Source organism: Desmodus rotundus, chromosome 2 (assembly GCF_022682495.2).
Source record: "Desmodus rotundus isolate HL8 chromosome 2, HLdesRot8A.1, whole genome shotgun sequence".
NCBI lineage: Eukaryota > Metazoa > Chordata > Mammalia > Chiroptera > Phyllostomidae > Desmodus > Desmodus rotundus.
Genome location: NC_071388.1, coordinates 194,253,439 through 194,274,186, shown reverse-complemented (window position 1 = coordinate 194,274,186; position 20,748 = coordinate 194,253,439). Strand labels below are relative to the sequence as shown.

Below are 20,748 nucleotides of genomic sequence, written 5' to 3'. Positions count from 1 at the left end.
GGAGTTCCTACTGAAAATGATGTCTTCAGCTATGGTAAGAACCCTGCCCTAATGAAAGTATCAGAGCAAGACTGACTTCCAGAAAGAGACTGCTGCCCTTCAGGGTAGGGTGATGCTTTTGCCCTGATTGCTCTGGGAGTCCCAGCTCTGCTACCACCCCCTAAACCCACGCTTGCTCCCTCCATTTCCTCCCCCCCACCTTGCAAATGTGGCTGATGCTGCTAAGGAGAAGTTCTCACCAACTCTCCAGGGCAGGAACTGCTCTTGCAAAACTGTTGCTCCATGAGTGGCAATGGGATGCAACTCTACGTGGCTCTGACCCCAAGAGGTGGTCCACAGGCTCTGGTCGGAGCCCAGAGTTGCCCAACCTCTTGCCCAGAGTTGCTGATAGTTGCGTGAGGCAGGGGGAACAGGGACAGTATGCATGTCTACTTGGGGCCATAGAATCTGCCCTAGAGCCTAGGTATTAGGGCAGCAAATTGCCTTGTTACAGGGTGGGACCCACACTTTTTTCAGAAACACCACACTTGGGTGCCCGGTGAATGACACAATTTGCATAAGACTTCTCGGGCAGTCAGAGGATATGATCTTTCACCATGGAGCTACACGAGTCCTCATCAACTGTCTTTATTCAAGTCTAGCTAAGTGAACACTGCCCAGGGAGTCAGCTGTACTCAGCCCCTCCCACCAGCCACTCACAACTTGGGACCGTTCAATTCACCATTGTGGCTGGAAGGGAAGGACAGAGAGGCCCAAGTTCCATGACTGTGCCCCTTCTCCTGCCCACCAAACCAGATGCCCTGGGGAGCAACCGCGACTCTCGCACGCTGCTGGCGGGAGGGTACAACATACAGTCTACAGTCTCTTTGGGAAATAACTCAGCAGTTTCTTAAACATATACCTGCAATAGGACCTGATCATTTCATCCTTAGATAGTAACCCATGAGAAGTACAGGCATATGTCTACACAAAGATTCGTACACAGATGATTATAGGAAACTGATCTGTAATAGCTTCGAATTAGAAACAACCCGACTGTTTAGCAACAGGTGAAATGTGTGAATGAATGGTGGCATATCCGTGCTGTGGCACACCACTCAACAGTACAAAGGAACTATGGGTATGTACAACAACATGGAAGAACCTCAAAATAATTATGCTAAGTAAAAGAAGGCAGACGGTATGGTTCCATTTATATAAAATCCTATATATGTAATTTATATACGTAATTTATATAATCTAGAAAGTGCAAGCTGGTCTCTAGTGACAGAAAGCAGGTAAGTGGTTGCCTGGGGATGAGGAAAGGAGGGGGGCAGGAGAGATTACAAGGGGCATGGGGAAACTTTGGGGCTGATGGATGTTTTCATTCAAGTATGGCGATGATTTCATGGGTATAAATTAAAGTCAAAAGTCATCAAATTGTTCAACTTATGTGAAGTGTATTATATGTTAGCAGAACCTCGGGAAAGCTGTTAAAAACAAAACAGAACAGAAACAGACCCTGAAGCAGACCCCAGACAGGAAGCTCCTGAGGACCCTGAGACAGTGCAGTGTCGTGAAGGGTGGCCTGGGTGAGGGGGCATTTGGAGGAGAAAGTCAGGGCTGTCGGGTCTTACACATAGTCAAGGACTTTCTGAGCCCAAACACACATTAGTGTGGATGGTGCCTGGCTTCCTCACGTTACAGGAAAATGCCAGAGAGCTGAGGGCTTTGACAGTCGCCCAGCTCTTCAGTGGTAGATGTAGGGCTTGAACCTGTCTCCTGCCTGCTAACCTGGCTCCTTTCATCCTTCACACCACAGTCTGGCAACTCAAGTGCTGTCGGCCTTAAGTGACCAAGTTCTAGAAGGTAGTGCTGGTCAGATCACAGGTCCCGGGAGGGCTGAGGGCGGGCAGGGTGGGATGGCCAGTCCTGGGTGGGTCTTGATCAGACGACCTGGGCTTCTCCTTTCTGGGCACAGGGTGGGCAGCGGTGCTCTCGCTTCTTGTACTCCACAGAGCAGGCATGGCACACCAGGCCTCCACATAGCCTGAGAGCAAAGGCGGAAAGAGTGAAGAGCACATGGGTGTGTACGGGGACGGGTCATAGGGTTCGAGCATGTTCGGGTCTGTTTCTCATTTCTCAGCAGAATAGCCCTGGGTCTGTCCCAGGAGGCCTCCTGTTTACTAAAGGGTGTCCTGATGCCCCCCACTCCTCTAGGGTCCTCTTATTCTAAATGGCAGGTTCTCTTGATGGCCCACTTTCCTCTCTCCTGTTGCTTGTCCTGTCATTGTGTTCCCAGAGGGAGGTGAGGGCAGCAGCTTCCTCTGTAGAGGAAATCTCTTCCCAGACGAGAAGCCCATTAATCTGTCTATTCTCAGAAGGGTTATATGGTCCCATCTTCCAGACACCATTCCTGTCTGACCTTTTTCCTCTGTTCTCATTCATGTCTCTGCTAAGTGCTAGGTAATATGAGTGGCCAGTTTTAAGTAGACTTTCATAAATGCCCAGTTCCTGTGTCTCTCCCTTCCCCAGAGTGGGCAGGGGGGCTGTGGGCTGGTGGAACCTGGGCTGTCCGAGAGGAAGGATTCTGTATCCTACCCATTACCTGCATGGGTACCGCCGAGATAGCCGGCCAAAGACTTTGCTACAGCTGATACAGCATCCAGGGGCCACGGAAGAGAGGTGCTGAACCTTCTGCCACAGGTTATCCTTCTCTCTGATGGGCAGATGGAGGGGGGTGGAGAGAGACACACACATACACACACACACACACAGAGAACACAGATAGGAAAATATAGAGTTGGAAATGGCACAGATGGAGAGACAGAGATGAACAGAAAGAGAGGGTGTTTCACAGAGATGAGGCATAAGGGAGACAGAGTGATAGAGGGAGTCTCACAGAGACAAAAAGAAAAAAAGACAGAAACAGTGGGGCAGAGCAACAGAGACACAAAAATGGGGAGGGAGACACAGAGGGACAGAGAGAGACAGTCACTCAGAGAGAAAGAAAGTCAGGGAGTTGGTGAGGGAGACAGACACAGAGAAGTGGAGAGATAAATGCAGTGGGAGAAAGACAGAGGGAGAAAGATGCAGAGACAGACAGGGACAGACACAGAGAGGGAGAGACAAATATAGAGAAAGATGTGCAGACAGAGAAAGAGACAGCGATGGTGAAAGAGAGAAAAATAAACAGTCAGAGAGAAAGACTCACACAAGAGATCAGGGAGACTCCAGCCTTTCTGGGAAGACTGGATGGACGGTGATAGGTCCCTGTTGCCCAACATAACCTTGACCCACAATTTAAGAACCTGTTCATAGCCCGCCTCCTCTGAGGAGATCTTCCTATTGGTAGAGGCCCCTGGGGCTTTCTTGCCCCAGACTCCCATAGCATAGAATGCCCATTATCTTCTATGTGGCATTTAATACAAACTGCCCTAAAGTCCTGTATGTTTATACACCTCCAAAACTTATCTTCACGGGTGTTTTGTTAGAGAATGTGTTAGAAAGGTGGGTTGTTTTAAGTTTTCATTGAAATGATACATGTCCATTATGTAAAATTGAACAGTACAGAGGTTTTATATCAAAAGGTAATAGACACTTTCCCATTCTCAGTGGCAAACCACTTCGTACATCTTTTAGCTTTTTCTCCTGGTAGTACTTCCATATTTAAGTAACATGCTCATATCTCTCCTTTTTGATTTATCAAGAGAACATTTTCTATAGAGCTCCTTACCTCGATGTCAGAGGATTTAGTTTATTTATGGCCATTTCCACTAAGTCCTTCTCCTTCCTCCCAATGTAGTTATATCCCTATTTCTGGTTCCTTTATTGGTTACTACTGGACTTTTGTAGAATATTCTCATACATTTATTTCTCACTCATTCTATTAACTGTAGGTAGTGTCTTCTGACTGCCTTTCTGTAATACAATGATGCCAGCATCCCTTTTTTTCTACCACCTCCTAGCTTGTCATCTAGTCTTGCACGGTCCAATAGAGTAACCACTAACCACCTGAGACTATGCACATTTATATGTAAATTAATTAAAGTTAAATAAAATGAAAACTTCAGTTCCTCAGTCACACCAATCACATTTGAAGTAATCAATCATTCTATGTTTAGTAGGTACCATTTTGGACAGGACAAATATAGAACATTTCCATCTTCACAGAAAGTTCTATTGGGTTCTGTTCTAAATATTGTTTAGGTGGTAATGCTTATGTTTGTTGTATAATTATAATCATTTTCTGTGCTTTGCCTTTAGGCTGAATCTAACATTGAAAAAAATCAGTGACTAATATTTACACTATTAGACAATACACAAACATTTTGCTTCAAGCAGAGCTGTGCTCTATAGTATTTCCTTTCTTAGAAACTTTTTGTTTTTCCAGGACTTTCCAATTGCCTTTCTTTTACAGTATATTATTTTATATTATTGGGGTGACATTGGTTAATACAATTATACAGATTTCAAGTATACAATTTTATGATACATCATCTGTGTACTGCATTGTGTGTCTAATTGCCTTTCTTTGTTCCTCGCATGACTTGCTTTTAACATAGCCTAATGACTTCTACCCACCCCAATTCTTCATCACATCAGGTATTTTATGGGCTCACAATACTTTTGCCACAGCCTGGACTAACTACTTCCTGGCCTTGCTGCTCACTTGTCATCCTGGGAGTTCCCTTTCATTCTCTCCTGGGCTAGAGGTACTGTCTCCTGAATTCCACATGTTCTCCTTTCTTGGCTTACTTCCTTGTTTTTCTGGGACACATCCTTAATTAGTTTCTTAAGAATGCTATGTGGGAGGTGAATTTTCTCTGATCTGTCTGAAAAATGTCTTTTTATTCATCACCTTCCCTACTTGCTTCGTCATTTGGTTGAACACAGAATTCTAGGGCAAAACTCAGCTTTTAGAACTTGAAAGTATTACACCATTGATTCTTAACAGTTGTTGTGTTCTACTTTGATAAGTGACCTGTCTTTTAAGATAGTCTTATCTTTGTGTTACGGAAATTTCACAATGATGTATCTAGATGTGAGTCCCCCCTTTCATTTATTGTGCTGGTCACTCAGTAAAATCTTTAAACTGAATGTGTCCATTAGGGCTGGGAAAGTCCCTCATATTGTTATCTGCTTCATTCTCTCGCCCTCCTTCTCCTTCTCTCAGAATTCCTGTCAGTTGAAGAACTTCTGGAACTCCTGGATTGATTCTTTATTCTCTAATTATTTCTCTCCTATGTTCCATCTCTCTGTGCTTTTTATTCTACTTTCTGAGAAACCTCCTCATCTTTCTCTTCCAACCCTAGTGAATTTAGAAAATTTTCAGTGATATTTTAATTTCCAAGAATGTTTCTTATCTTTTGGTGGTTGCTTTCCACAGCAGTTTCTTTCATGGGAGATGGATCTTTCTTTGTTTATCTCCCGTTTATGTTCTAGACTGTCCTCAAATGCCTACAAAAACTTGGCTGCCTTTTCATGTAAGAGGTGGCAATACAGCTGCAGGAGCTCCAGGTAGTGGACAGTGGTCATTGACTTGTGGCTTCCCTTTCAGAGGGATTGGGCTGGCAGCTCTCTGCCACACCAGGCTCTCAGATGCCAGAACACATTGCTCTCCATTATTCTCTAGATAAGGACATTTTAATTATTTCCTTGGGAGATAAGCCTCTCGACTGTTGAATGTCCTGTAGTTGGGGAGGCAGGCAGAAAGCAGAGGGTGCACATTGCTCTTTCTAGTGGCTCTATCAGTTAATTTTCCTGATTTCTGCCCCTCATCTCACTTCTGCCATATGTGTTCCTGGTGTCTCTGGGCTCTGAAGTTCTAACCTGGGCTAAATCCAGTTTCCACTTCCCCATCCATTTCCTGGCTTCTGGAAATTAGCTGAAATCTCTCGTCTATGGTTGGCTCCTCCACCTTTCTCTCTGTTGTTAAGTTTTATTCTTTTACAATCATTTTAGTGAGACCTGAGGATGGAGAATAGATGCTGTGGGGTCAATCTAGCATCTTGATGCTGAAGTCAACCTCCATGGCTTTCTTTTTTTTCACTTTTTGCTTAGGGCTATATCTTCCAAAATGCTTTTGCAAGGGACATTATATTATGTAGTTTGGGACCTTTGGATGAATTTCTTCAGCACTAGGAAAAACGTTTGTCTCTCTACTTGTAAACTGGTATATTTCCTTTGAATGGACAGTGAGTTTCAGGCAACTTGCTATGTTTCCCTTTTTGATTCTGCTGCCAGGTTTTAACCCTAACCCTAATCCTAACACTTTGGGAGTATATACTTTGTGTCTACCATGAAATCTTCCACTTTTCTTTAACAAGCATATATCTAATCTCTATATCTATCTTTTATTGTTAGCTATCTTAAATTCTTTTGTGAGATACATAGCTAATTTTTTATATCTCCCTTCCTCCCGTTTGACAGTTCCTGGGAGGAGATTACCCCTGAAGTTTTTTGTTTGTTCTTTTCAGGTTGATCTCTCCCTTTTCTCATCTTTAATGTCACTTGGGTTTTGTGCTAGAGGATTTAGTCCTAGATGATCCTGCAGCAACCTTCCAGTTCTAATGGAACCAGAGTGCAATGGTCTCTTACCTCCTGAACTGGGGAGAGGATAATGAATCTGGATTATCTCCCCACTAGATTGAAGAGCAGAAGCCAGGCTTTATATATCTCCCCCATCCCTCAGTGAGTTTGGAATCCTGGTGAGAGAGCCTGGTGAGCTCCGCCTCTGGAACCTAGGACAGCTGATCCGGGATGGGCCCGCAGGCCCAGTGATCTGAGGAAGTCCAGTAAGCAGGCAGGTGTAGGACATGCGATTACCTCTTGGTTACCCTGCCCTTTCTCTAATTCCTTCTAAGTCCATGGGCTCCTTTCCCTTCTCCTAACTTTAGTAGGTGTGTATGTACGTGGGGGTTGGTTTGGGTGGGGTGCATGCATTACGGTCAGAGGACTCTATGCAATTTTCATGCTGTGTGTCCTTGGTGGTCAAGTCAGCCTCTCTGACCCTCAGTTTGTAAACTGGGAATAAGAGCAAGATAAAAAAAAAAAAAAAAGGAAATGAGTTAGTATATAAAAGGTCCAGAATCCTGCTTGATAGTTGCTAATGGAGCAGAATTTTCATTCCCCAGCCTCTACTTCCCATACCATTTCTCCTTCTGCCCCCCCGTCACTGGCCCCCCACTCACTGAATCAGCTCCAACACCCGCCTCTTCATGGCATGGACCAGGTCCCGCTGCCCTCTGAGCTCCTCCTCGTACATGGCGCCCCTCCTTTCAGCCTCCTGTTGCTCCTGCTCCAGCTCTGCCTGCAGCCGGGCTCTCTCTTCCTGACACCTGTGCACAAAGAGCAGACTCAGTTCTCAGGAAAAAAGCTCAGCTTTTGACTGAGTTAGTCTGGGCCTCTGCCTGACGGGGAGCCCCAAGGGGGCTGGGCACCCCCTGCAGTTGAAGCCCACACACATACCACCCTATACACACATACACCACATCATACATACACACACTACACTACACATGCACACCCCCACACTATACATACACACCCCCTCACACTATATACATACACTGTACACACACACAGCACATATACACCCCCCCACTATGTATACATACACACATTCACACACCCTACACTATACACATACATAAGGTCATACACACCACATACACGTATACATATCCTGCACTATACATACACACACTACACCCCACACCCCACACTATACATGCACATCACATCACACACACATTATACACACACCCACTACACACACACACTATACACAGACACACATCACATGACACATAAACATACATGCCATGCACCAAATACACTTACAACACAGTGCCCACACATTCATAGCACATCACACACACCACATGCCACACCATACCATGCCACACACACCACACACTGAACACACAACACCACACAGATCACACACTACACAGCACACAACACATACACGTATACCACACACCACACACTCACACCCCACCACGTGCACATTACACATTACACACATTCCCTACCACGCACTCACAACACAACACATGCTGCACCCCACAAACACCACAACACACACCAAACTGAGCACCGTGCTGACTGACGCTACAGACCGACTCTTCACCAACTGTTCAGAGAAATGAAAACAGGGCCTAGTCTTGTGTATTCCTTTAGCGGAGATGAGCCAACCTTTCCATTTGTCTTCTTTTTAGAACTATTTCCATCTTGAAATGTAAACCTTTTGAAAGATACATTCACAATCTTGGTGGCTCTCTGGGGGAAGGCAGGTGTCTGGGAACCCAGGCACTCGCTGGATGGGCTGTGTCCAGTTGAAAATAATTGTGGTGCTTGGGGAAGGGAAGGGAAGTGGTGAAGAATCTGGGTGATTTTTGGCTTTAAAATATTCTGAAAAGTTAATGTTACATTGTCTTTTCAATTAAAAAAAGTAATATTAAGCATATGGCTTTCTTAAATTTCTATTTCAGCTTTAGGCTTGGAACCTCTTCAGCTCTATTCTTGCTTCTTCTTTTTGTCTTTAGTGGCTTTCTAGAAGGTTCCAAGAAGTCTACTGGACTGGAAATAAAAAGGTCCCAGCCTCTGATTCCATCTCTCAGACCACAGGGTATTGCGATGGCTCGTGCATGTCCCATGGCCTCTCACGCATGTGAATGTGCGTGCCCACAGCCCTGGGCCAGAGTGTGTTTGGGGGGAAGGAGAAGCTTTCAAGAGGCTTGACAATGAATTGAATTATTAATTTTTTAAATGCTTCCATGTAGCCTGCTGCAGGGAAGAAAACTGGGTGGGCCATGACATCAAATCAACAACAGAAGGCCACTCGAATTCCAAAAAAGCCAATCCCGGCAGCCATAACAAAGAGTGTTTTTGTGCTCAGGCGTTGGATCAGGGCCATGTTTGGACTTCCAGTGACCATTCTAGTCTTCAGCCTCCTCCTTTCTTAGCTGCTGATTTCATTTTCCTAAGATAGTTTACTTACCCAGTGACCCCAGGGCCTGTGTTGCGGCCCATGCAGCCCTTAATGTGACAACTGTGGTTACTGTGTGTCTTTGAGGTGGGAGGGAATAACAGTAAGCACCTACTATGTACCAGCAATAGAGCAGTGCCTATGGCCCTTGGTGGAACTGACAGGGTGTTTGGGGCAGTGGTCAAAACAAATGACAGACCAGGAAAATAATTTAAGCTAAGTATACAACAGAGACAAATGAGGGGCTGAGAGAGACTTGAGAGGGAAGGCTTCTTAAACAAGGTGACACTGAAGCAGATCTAAAAGATAGGAAGTCAGCCAAGTATAGCTAGAGAAGGGCACGGGCAAAGGTCTGCAAATTGGAAAGAACTTGGCTTGTCTGAGGAACTGAAAGAAGGCTGGTAAAGCTGGAATACCAAGAATGGCAGGGGTAGGACAGCCAGGAGATGAGGTGGGAGGTAGGCAGGGCCTGATGTGTCCCTCACAGGCCCCAAGAGAACTGGACTTTAGTCTCAGTGCAATGGGAAGCCATCGGAGTATTAAAGCAGAGGGTAAGAGACACCTCCTACTTCAGGAGGGAACATGGAAGGAATCAAAGTCTAGAGCACCTACTATGTGCCAAGCATTGAGCTTAGTACTTTAATAGGCTGTTTCATTTAGTTTTTGCAAATTTATGGGACAGGTATTATGTTCATAATTTTATAGGAAAGAAAATAGAGCTTCAGAGAGGGAGTAACACTCGCCCAGGGTCACACAGCTTGGTAAGTGGAGGGAGCAGAGATCTGGATGCTTGCCTGTTTAGCTCTAATCTCTTTGTGTCTCCCCACACTTGTATCCATGCTGAGCCCTGATCACCAGTGGTTTGTGGCACCAGTGCTGAGTGGGCAGGCGGTGGGAGCAAGGGAAAATCCTTATGAACCCCGGGGCGTGCCTCAAAGGAGCTCAGCTGAGCTGGAAGAAAGAACTTTAGAGACCCAATTACCTCTTTTTGCAAATCGGGCCCCTGAGGCCAGAGAGGGAAGGCCAGTTTCCCAGCGCCACACACAGCCAGAAAGCCAGGAAGTAGGTGCTCTCAGTCCAATATCTAGTTCCGAGTGTATTTTCAGAGGAACTACAGGCTGGTCTGCTCTGGTGCTTGCTGCCGGGATGCTCAGCTGTGTCCTCCCCATTGTGTCTAGCCTGGGGCTCTGCACGCCACCTACTCTCCATCTGTTCTCCACAGTACGGCCAGAGCCACCCTTTAAAAACCTAAGTCACACCATGAGACCCCCTGCTAAATATTCTGCTCTAGCGGTCCGCAGCATGGGGGATCTCCCTCTGCCTCCGCCACAAAGATGGCTTGTCCCCAAGCACACTTCTCCTGGCCTTTGTGTTTGCTGGTCCCCTGCCTCCCCAGATAACTGCCTGGCCCAGTTTTCCCGTGGTTGGGGTTTCGCCTTAAATGTCACCTCCTCAGAGAGGGCTTCCCTGATCCTACATCTAGAAGACTGTCCTGTCTCTCTCTCCCTTTTCCTGGACTGATTTTTGTCCATAGCCCCTATGACTACCTGACACTGTATTTCTATCTGTGGGTCTACTGTCTGTCTGCCCAGGTCTGTGAGAGCAGACATGGACTATTTTGTTCACTGCTGCTCCCCCCACTCCTGCTCATGGCCATTGTAGAGGCACAAGAAATATTGTTGATGGACTGAATGGGCCCCGTGGCACTTCTATGCCCTGGTGTCCAGAAACCTGTCACCAGTTTGATGCCTGTGGCCCCCTTTCCCAGGAATGAGGTGTTTTCCCAGCCTCTGGAGCTTCTGTTACTCACCACCTGCATTTAACTGACTCCACAATAGACCCCAAGCCCACGCCTCTCTCCTGAATCCACACTCAGTTGCCTTCCCTAAGGCTCCACTTGGGTGTCTAACAGGTGTCTCAAACCCAACGTGCTCAAAACTCAACTCCTGAACGTTCCGCACAAACCTGCTTTGCCACAGCAGTTGGTCAGTGGTGACTCTAGCTTCCCCCGCCCGAAAACTCAGTCCTTCTTGACTTCCATCTTCCTCTCAGACCTCATATCCAATCCCTTCTGAGGCCTGACCTCACAGCGGATCCAGAATTCTCTGCACCTGCATTGCCGCCAGCCCAGTCTGAGGCACCACGCCCCTCCCCTGCATGGTGGGGAAGCTTCCTCCTCACTCTCCCTGCTTCCACCCCTGCTTTCCCCAGACTAGCTTCACAGAGCCCTGGGAGACACAGGTCAGTCCAGAATAGGCACATCTATGACACAGAAGGCAGATTAGTGGTTGCCTAGGACTGGGAGGCTAGAGGAAACGGGCAGTGAGTGACTGACTGGCACAGGATTTTCCTTGGGGTGATGAAAGGTTCTAAAATTTACTGTGGCGATCGATGCACAGCTTTGTAGATACACCAAAACCATTGAATTGTTTTAAAAAGCAAATAAACATATTTTTTAACATTAAAACAAATAGTCACATCGTGTCCTTTCCATGCTCAAAACTTGGCTCCCATCTCACTCTGAGTTAAAGCCAAGGTCTTTTTGGTGCCTAGTAGGGTCTCTCTAACCTGGCCCCAGTTATCTGCCTGACCTTTCCCTATATCCCCTGTTTCTTCATCCCCCTGGGCCATGATGGCCTCCCTGATGTTCCTAGAACCTGCCATGCTCATTCCCACCTGGGGGCCTTTGCTCTCGCCAATCCCCCTGCCTAGAACATTCCTCTGCCACACATCCAAATGGCTCACACCTCACTTCCTTCAGGGCTTCCTCCAAAGATCACCTTTTCAGGGAGGCCTTCCCTGACTACACTACCTTATTTCATATCACCTCTGATACTTTCTATTCTCCTTCTCTCCTTTATTTTTTCCCATAGAACTTATCACAATCTGACATTCTATTTTACCTGCATACCATATTATTGACTGCCTCCGCCACTAGAATGCAAGCTCCATGAGGCTGGGAATTTTGTCTGTTTTTTCCACACGAGGATTTCTGGCACATAGAACAGGCCTGGCACAGAGGGGACCCTTCGAGTGTTTGTGGGACAGGCGGCAATCTGTGAGACAGGGGCTCCCCACAGCTGCAGCCTGTCTTGATCCCCAGAGGAAGCCCTTGACTGGGCGAAGCCCCCGCACACACTTGGGGCCTGAATCAGGGAAGTCTTTAGCACCAGGCGCAGCTGCTAAAATAGCAGGAGGGTCATTTGGGCAGCATCTTTGCGCCTTAGTTTGCTCACCTATAATATACAATGGGGGTTCTTAGAGAACCTGTCTCATAAGGCTGTTATGAGGAAGCACCTAGAAAAGTGCCAGGGATGCAGTAAATATAGTTACGATTATGCTTATCCAGAGGGTGAGAGAGAGGTTGTACAACTCGGAACAGAGGAACAGGAGGAATGTGGTGGGGCAGGGAGGCAGAGTGGATTAGAAAGAGAGAAGACCAGCCCAGGGGATGCAGCAAAAAGGGGCCAACGTGAGTATGGAAGGAAAGGGGGGGACAGGAGGTACAGATCTCTCCTGGAGGCTACACAGGAAGGCCAGTAGGTGAGGGGGCAGGAAAGAGGGAGGGGAAGGGATGGGAGGGGAAGGTGGGAGCCCTTGGAGCAGGAATAGTGCCCTGGGTGCCTCAGCATCCCCAAATTGTGCCCTGCACACGGCTTGGTGCACAAGGGGAGCTCAGAAAATGCTTGCTGACTGAATGCCAGTAGGAGCCAGAGAGCGCTGCCTGTCCCTCCAGCCTCCTGGCTCTCATGCCCATGGGTGCTGGTGGTTGCCAAGGTTACCTGATGAGCTGCTCCTTCAGTGCCTTCAGCTGCCCCTCCTGCTCCTTCTGCAGCTGCTCCTGGTGCTGGGCTTGCTCCTTGGTCTTCTGGAGCCTATGTCTGAGGCTCTGGGGAGGGGAGAGGAGAAGGAAGGGAAAGGGAAGATGAAGAGGGAGGACAGAGACCCCAGCCCGGAATGACTTGACAAACATCCTGAAGAGACCTCAGGCCATGCGAGACCACCCTTGAGAGGAAGGCAGGATTGGGGACAGTGCTGGGAGCTGTGATGCCTGGCTCTGCCTGTGGGTGAGCCTGGAGACACCATGTCTTCCTTCACCGAGGGATGGAAGTTACAAAGCTCAAGAACCTGGAAGACTCTGGCTAGGAAGCAGGCTGAAGGAAGGCTTAAAACAATCTCGGGTGACCTCCAGGAGACACGTCTACAGCAAGAGCAACTTGGTGAGATCTGCAACAGTAGAATTTATGCATTGGCAGGAAATTTGCCCATAATGGGGGCTATGAAACCGAGAACAAGCAACTGCCCTGAAGAACTGTTGGAAAGGTGTCCCAAATGCCTATCGTGACCAGGCAGGTAGTATTGATGAAAAAAGTGGGCCTGGTGTGAAGCAATAGGTATAGGTGGGGACCTTGGTGAATTGAAGTATGCATGGCTTTCAAAAGACATCCTCAACTAATTATAATCCTGTGCAGGCCAATAAATATTGATCTGTGGGCTGGAATGGTCCCCAGGCTACCACTGAAGACATCCAACTGTGGGCCAGCTTAGACTGGGGAGAACAGATAGGCACACAGCTCAACCGCTCTCACCTCGACTACATCCTGCAAAGCCACGTCTGCTTGCTCTTCTTCTGTCCTGGTCACGCTGGTCACTCCTGTTTGCTCTTGTGGTTTCTCTGTGGTGGGGCTTCCCTTTGTTCCCAGGCTCTGAAGGACGCTGGGCTCCCCCAGAACACCAGGCACCTTGGACTCCCTTCTGTTCCTTGACATTGTGTCTTCATTTGTCCGTCTGGAGCCAGAGACCAGCAGCCTCTGGACATGACCCCACTCTGCTTCTGTTTCATGAGTTGCCTCTGTTGTTCTCTGACCCCCTGCACTCATCAGAACCCCTCTGCCCTCACGCTCTGTCTTTACCACCTCCTTCAGAGCCTGTGTGGCCCCCTCCCCCTGACCCTGGATGCTGAGTGTTGAGTTTCCCAGGCATATACTCATCCTTGGGGCTCCCATCTCCTGGTCTTGCTGCAGCTCCTCACCCTCTGGTTCCCACATGCTGTGGGGGACCCTGAGGCTTCTGGGATCTTTCCTCTCTTCCAAAAACAGGGGAAGATTCCCATGTTGCTGGGATGTGAGGAGTCCAGCTAACTGGTCTTCTGCTGGTGCATCTTGCAGACCACTGGCTTGGCTGGTGTGTGGCTTCCCTGGTAGGACTCCTTTGGGGCCTCCATTCACAGCTGACATCTGCAGAGAAACCCCCAAATCCATCGTCATCTCTCTCAGCACCAATTCACCAAGCTGGTACATGGAAAAGTCACAGCCCTAGTGCAACAGGCTTACTAATTATATGAATTCCCAGGCCCTCCCACTGGAAATGCTGATTCAGCAGATCTGGGGAGGGCCCAGGAATCTGAATGTTAACACCGGGTAATCTGATCTGAGGCCCCAGCTTTGATCTGGTCAGAGCAGCAGCGCTTCTCGATGCCCTTTCCTCCCTCACTGCTAGCCCATGCCCTTCTCCCTCCTCCCTTTCTATCTTCTGCATGGATCTGGTTCCCCCTAAGTTCTTCCCACCCCTCTCCTCTGATCCTTCCCTGTGAACTTGACTTCTTTGTATTTTCTTATCTGGAAAATGGGAATAGTAACGCCTGCCTTGTAGGGCTGTGATGAAAGCTTAAACTGACCAATAGCCTGCTAGCAGTCACCTCTGCCAAGAAGCTTTCTCTGTGTGTCGGCATCACTACACTTCACAAGTCACACTGTCATGTGATCCTTTGGGGTCTGTCCCCTTCAACAGACCTGAACTCCTTCAGGCCAGAGACTGAGTCCTCACATATCTGTACCTAGTACCTGGAAGCTGGTGGGGGTGGGGGCACAATGAGCTTGTGGAATGATGGCGACTGCCAGCTACCACCTGCTGAGCACATGGCGGAAGCCTTGCTCTGTCTCAATGTGTCCCCGCAATCTCCCTGTGAGGTGGACCAGTAACTTACCCGAAGGCCATGGGGCTGGGATTTGAACAAGGTGATCTGGCTCTTCAATAGCTTCCTGAACTGAGACCTTTGCAAATTGTCCAGAAGAGGTTATGTCCCTGGTCCGTTTCCTACCAGCTTCCGGTCACCCTCTCCAGCACCTTCTCCTCCCATGGGCCCTCTGGTTCCTGCAGATGGTGTTGGTGGCCCCTTTCTCTCCCCAATACCCCTACCACCTTAAGAAAATGGCCTTTGCTTCCGTGGGTCCCCAGTCCCCAGGTCCACACATTGGCCTCTCTCTGTGTCTGTTTACTTGGTGCAGGACTCAGCTACTGCTCAACCTGGGGATCCCTGCAGAGATGGAGAAGAGGCAACTCAGAGTGAAGGTCAGGCAGGAGCACCTCCTTCGGGGAATCTTTGTTTTTTCTGGGTCTTCTTCCCTGGGTCCGGCTGGAACTGGAGCAGCGGGACCTGAAAGTGAAAGGGCAGGGGTCCCTCTCTACAGATGTGGTCTTGGCTTTGGATGCAGGATATCCCATCTTTCCAACCACTCATCCATTCCACCACCCTTACTTACCACTTTTCCTCCCTCCCACCTCACACATGCACTCCCCCATCCATCCTTGCATCCCACCCTCCATGTATCCAGCAATCCCTTAACATCTCATCATCCCCCCAGCCACTCCACAACTCTTTAGAGTGGTATGCAATGCAGCCTCATGGGATATCATGAGATAATACTGGGAAAACAGAAGGCTAAGGAGGTGGAGATTCAGGGTCTCAGGGAGCCTGAAGGGAGGGAGAAACAGATGGTGCAAGAGGCTGAGGGCTTGGGGCTAGCTTGGGATGGGTGGTGGCACTGGCAGGAGGTATGAAAAGAGGCCTCCCTTCACACATACACACTCACTCTGAGAACATGGGCCAAGCCCCATCCAGGTCTGGCCGCTGCAGGTCCAAGTCGAAGGCCACCCCGTTGAGAGCATAGAGAGAGTCCAGGATGTCCTCCTGGAGTTCAGGGCACACCAGAGGGCTGCGGGGGCCATACCATTCCCTGTGGTCACAGTGACCAACACCCTTGGCCTTTGGCCCTGGTGCGGTTGCCACCCCTGACCTCAGAGAATGCACCTCTCTGCTACACAGCATCATGGGACAACTCCCCTGGCTGGGCTGTGGCCCCTGGAGAGCAGGAGGCCTACATACCATGATGACACCAGGACTGGGGCTCTAACCCCCCCCCCCTGCTCTTTCTTCCTTGTCTTCCCCCCGTCTCGCTCATTTCAGTCATCCTTGATATCAAACCACCCTTTTCGGGGTAAAGGAGGACCTTTCACTCAGGAGGGACAGTGGGCTCCAATGGTAGGAGTAGGAGTATGTCCCAGCAGCCCCACCTGGTGAGCTGTGGGCTCAGGAGGCAGAGCTGCAGCCACTCGGCCAGCTGTCCGCAGGCAAGGCAGAAGCGGATGAAGGCACGGCCTTTCCCCAGGGGGGTCTTCAACTGCAGAGCACACAGGGGTGAAGTAGGGTTGGTGTGAGGACAGGGGGAGCTCAGCAAGCCCAAAGAGGGGATGGGTGGTTGATGAGAAAGGTGTTATGGGACTGAGGCTATGGAAGGGAAAGGGGTGGCTGGAGGGGTGCTGAGGACAGTGTTCATGGGAACTGAGGGCCAGGCGAGGGCACCTATGGTCCATGAAGCTGGGATGGGTGGGAAGAGGGCCTTGGGCTGGCCCGTGTACCCGCCCCCTGAGTGATCCCTGTCAAGGGCCTGGTGGCAGGACTCCTTCATGCTGGGACCAGCCCGCCTGCCCTTGGCACTTGATACCTTGTCCTGTGAGTGGACAAACTGGGCTGGCTCTGTGTTCCCCCGCTGCCGCCACAGGGCAGTGCAAACAAAGTCCCAGTAATCCTTCCGGGGCCTCAGGAAGCTCTTCTGCTGCTTCTGGTCAAACTGGGATCAAACCGAGGGAGAGGAATCACAGATGTGCTCCCTCCTAGAGCGCCAGCATGCTGAGCAGGCACGTGGAAGAGGGGAAAGGGCTTGTACAGACAGACCCGGCTTCAGGTCCTGGCTCTGCCCTTACTGGCTGTGTGACCGGGAGCGAGCTGCTTGACTTCTCTGAATGTTAGTATTCTCATTCATTCCAGAAGTACTTATTGAGCACTTACTATGTGCCAGACCTGTCCTAAGTCCAGGGGATACAGCAATGAACAAGCTAACCTCATGGGCTAACGTCTTGGAAGGGAGACAGACAATGAACACACTGAATAAGTAAAACTATACATACTATGTCAGATAGCACTGACCACAAAGGAGAAATAAATCAGGGAAAGGGAATAGAAATTGCGTGGTGGTGATGTATGTGTGGTGTGTATGTGTGCTGTGTTTGATACATGTATATGTTAAAAGTTTAGGTTAGGGTAGCTAGAGAAAGCCTTATTGAGCAAGCACTATTCAACTTGAAATCTGAAGGAAATGGAAAGTGTGCCATCTACATTTCTGGGGGAAGAGCATTCCAGACAGAGGGAATAGTAAGTGCAAAGGCCCTGAGGTAGGTGTATTCCTGGAGTGCTTTAGAGGATCAAGAAGGCTGGTGTGACTGGAGCGCAGACTGGTAGGAGGCTCACACAGGCACGATACATACCCATACCACACACACATGCACCCCATACTCCCCCCCCATACACCACACATACACACAGGCAAACTCCTACCACACACACACATGCATACACAGAGAAGTAGGAAGGGAGTGCATGTATATGTGGGGAATGGGCAGGTCATGAATTCCTTTAGGGGGTTAGAGTGAGGACTGAATAAAGTGGGGCATGTAAAGGCTTAGCCTGGCACATAGTATGTGCTCAGTAAAAGCTAGTGATAGTGATGATTGGGGCTCTAACCAGCAGCAAGGTGGGCCAGCCCTAGGACATCTGCGCTTCTGCAGCTGAAGCCTCCAGAGTAGGGTGGCTGCCCCCAGCCCCTCCCCACCATGCTCCAGCCCTGCTCACCACACCTTCCAGGCTGCCACGACAGCCTCATGAATGAGGTTAGATGTCAGGAAGGACTTGCTGACTGAGGAGGATGAAGTGGTGCACAGCAGCAAAGGAAGGGTTCTGGCTCTTCCCTAAGGATCTGGGAAAGCCCTCCTGGTTATCTGGGCCTGTAGAGCAAGGAGGGGAGGGGGCGGGAGGGGAGGGGAGAGGGCAGAGCCCCACCTGCAGCAGCTGCTCCAGGCAGCCACAGAGTCTGTGCAGCTCAGCGCTGGCGTCTGTCACCCGATGCCCGCCCCCGTAGCCCTGGAGGATGGCAGAGACAGCAGCTGTGAAGAAGATGATGGACATTAAACACCAGGGAGTGAGGTCTCTGAGGGAGAGGCTCCCAAGACCCCTCGCTTCTCTCCTAGTTCAGTCCCAGAAAATCTCTCGGGACTGACACTCACCTTTCAGGTCCCTGGTGACCATGAGGGCAGCCCTCTCTTCTGCCATGTGTATTTGAAGACAATATGATTCCTTGTGGCTCTGGAAGTTCAGGCCAGGAAGGAGCCCCTGGGGTCAGCTGTCCAGTCCCCTCCTTATACGAAAGAAGACCCAGGGCCTAGAGCAGAAATGTGGTGTCTCCAGGGTCACAGTGAGTTCACTGGCAGGATACAACCCCAACTCTTGCAGGCCAGTGTGGGAAGATGAGGGTGTGGTCCCCACTTGTGGAGCAGCTCCTGGGTGCCTGACACCTTTGTCTCATTCAGTCCCCACAATGACCCTGGCAGGTCAGCAACTCCATTTTCTACAAGGCAGAACGGGGGCTCAGAGAGGGTAAATCTCTTACCCAACGTCACAAAGCTCCAAGCTCTGAAACTAGAATTTGAACTCAGGTCTGTGTGCCCACAGAGCTGGTGCTCTCCGCCCTGGCCTGATGTGAGTGGCCCTATCCACGCTCATGTGCAGACTGGGTGGAGGGAAGCCGCCCCACTTCCCCATGGGGAGCTTCCCCAGAGCAGTCACCATCCTTGAGACACATTCTCATCCTTTCCTGGTTCCCAGCTGAGCGGAAAGTGTGTGTCCTTTGAGGGGAGGGAGGCAGAAGCAAGGTGCGACCCTAGGGCTGGGGCTGGGGTGTGGGGTGCAGGACACCTGGTTTCAACCCTGCTGCTCTCTCCCCAGTGAATCTTAGTTTGTCCCTGCCACCTGTGGGCCCTGGGGCTCAGAGAGGAATGCTGCGGCCCCTGAGGGCCAGTGGGCTTATTCTGAGAGCCAGGAGTAAAGACTGGGCCTGGGGGAGGAAACCCTGTCCCTGCCTCCCAGGGTGTGGTTGCTGGAATTTGGGGGTGGGTGGGAGTGAAGAAGCGCTGGGGTACAGTGGAGAGGACAGGAGCAGGAAAACAAGAGTAAGGAGGGGAGTGGGTGGAGGGTGGCATTCAGGGAACACTGAGCTGGGAGTAAGGGACCAGGGTCTCTATCCTGGCCCTGTAACTCACCAGGAGACCTTGGTCACGTAACTCATTTCTTAGGCTTCAGTTTGCCCACGTGTAGACCAAGGGTTTGGGTGTGGGGTCTCTGACATCCCTCCCAGCCCACACAGTTTATGAAGCCTGGGAACACCGATGTGCATCTTGTCCTGTCCCTCATATCCATCAAAATCCCTCAGCTCCTCGCTCCTGGCATCGTTCCCCTTCTCCAGCCTCCCCCAGACCCAGGAGTCTCTACTCACCTGGAAAGGCCTGGCAGGTTGAGGCATGGAAAGCCAGCGGGGCAGCCTGAGCCTGCCACTTGTGACTGTCGCTCTTGAACAGGCTTCTCAGAGTTTGCTGCCTGGGAGGTGACTCAGGCCCAGCCCCGCACCCTGGAGGGGAAACTCTGCTCCGAGTGGGAGGAACAGAAGACTGTGGGGGAGCAGTGGCAGAGGCAGGGTCAACGGCACCAGGGCAGAATGGCTGGGATGGGCATGACTAGTTGGCCTTACCCAGGGCGAGTTTCCTTCCCTTTTCCTGACGGCCACTTGCTCTGGTCTTTCTTCCTTATCACCACCAGGTGGCACAAAGAGGCTGGGATGCTGCCCCATCTGACGCTCTGCCAGATTTTACTGACCCTTGGTTGGAGTGTGATGCAGGTGGGGAGGGGTGGACAAGAGTCCCATCACATGTCTCTCTCCTTCTCCTTACCTCAGTCTTCTGAGGGGGTCCCCATGAGTGCTGGTCACCAGTGCCATCCTCTCAGTCCTGGTACTTACCCCTAAAAGGAGGGAAGCGACTACTGGTGAGATGCTGTATCCAGGAATGGGCCAGGCGCGTTGCCCAGGTGAGCTGTGGCCCTTCCACCCTGGATGTGCTCTGCTTCCTTGAGGCTGAGATCTTTCCACCTCGTTTTTCTAGGCAGGGGTGACCCACGGGCAGAGAACACAGGAGCAGGCACCTGGGAAACCACTGTTTCATAAACCCCAGGAAGCGCAGGCGCACGTGAACCCTGGCGCGCGCGTGGCTCTGCTCGCCGGCGCCACTCCCGGCCTGTCTCTTCCTCTCCCGGACTTGGTCTCCCCGGGGCAGAGACTCTGTTCCCCCTCACTGTCCCCCGCGTCCCTGTTTTCCCGTCTCTCCCTCTTTATCTGTCTCCTTAACCTCTTCTTGCCTCGTCTTTTGCTCCGCCGGTCTCTTTCTTGCCACCCCTGTCCCGTACTCAGCGGGTCCGCTGTCCCAGTCCGCGGGACCCCGCCGCCGCCCCTCCCTGCGTCCCCCGCCCTCGGGTCCCCCTCTGTCACTGGCTGCTCCCGGTGTCCCTGTCACCGCCCCCCGTCCGGCCCCGCACTCCTCCGCTTCCTGGAGGT

General features: G+C 50.4%; 1 protein-coding gene across 1 annotated transcript; it reads right to left on the bottom strand.

Moving 5' to 3' along the window:
• Nucleotides 1-552: 552 nt before the first annotated feature.
• On the bottom strand, nucleotides 553-20,558 carry RUFY4 (RUN and FYVE domain containing 4). The gene is made up of 13 exons (XM_053919064.2): nucleotides 20,340-20,558; nucleotides 19,639-20,159; nucleotides 18,374-18,528; nucleotides 18,150-18,253; nucleotides 16,759-16,884; nucleotides 16,328-16,434; nucleotides 15,847-15,990; nucleotides 15,341-15,410; nucleotides 13,564-14,211; nucleotides 12,757-12,863; nucleotides 7,173-7,319; nucleotides 2,588-2,698; nucleotides 553-2,029 (listed from the first exon to the last, which is right to left on the bottom strand). Exons 3-13 carry the CDS (start codon nucleotides 18,417-18,419, stop codon nucleotides 1,927-1,929), a joined length of 1,713 nt encoding a protein of 570 aa, XP_053775039.1. The 5' UTR covers nucleotides 18,420-18,528; nucleotides 19,639-20,159; nucleotides 20,340-20,558; the 3' UTR covers nucleotides 553-1,926.
• Nucleotides 20,559-20,748: the final 190 nt, after the last annotated feature.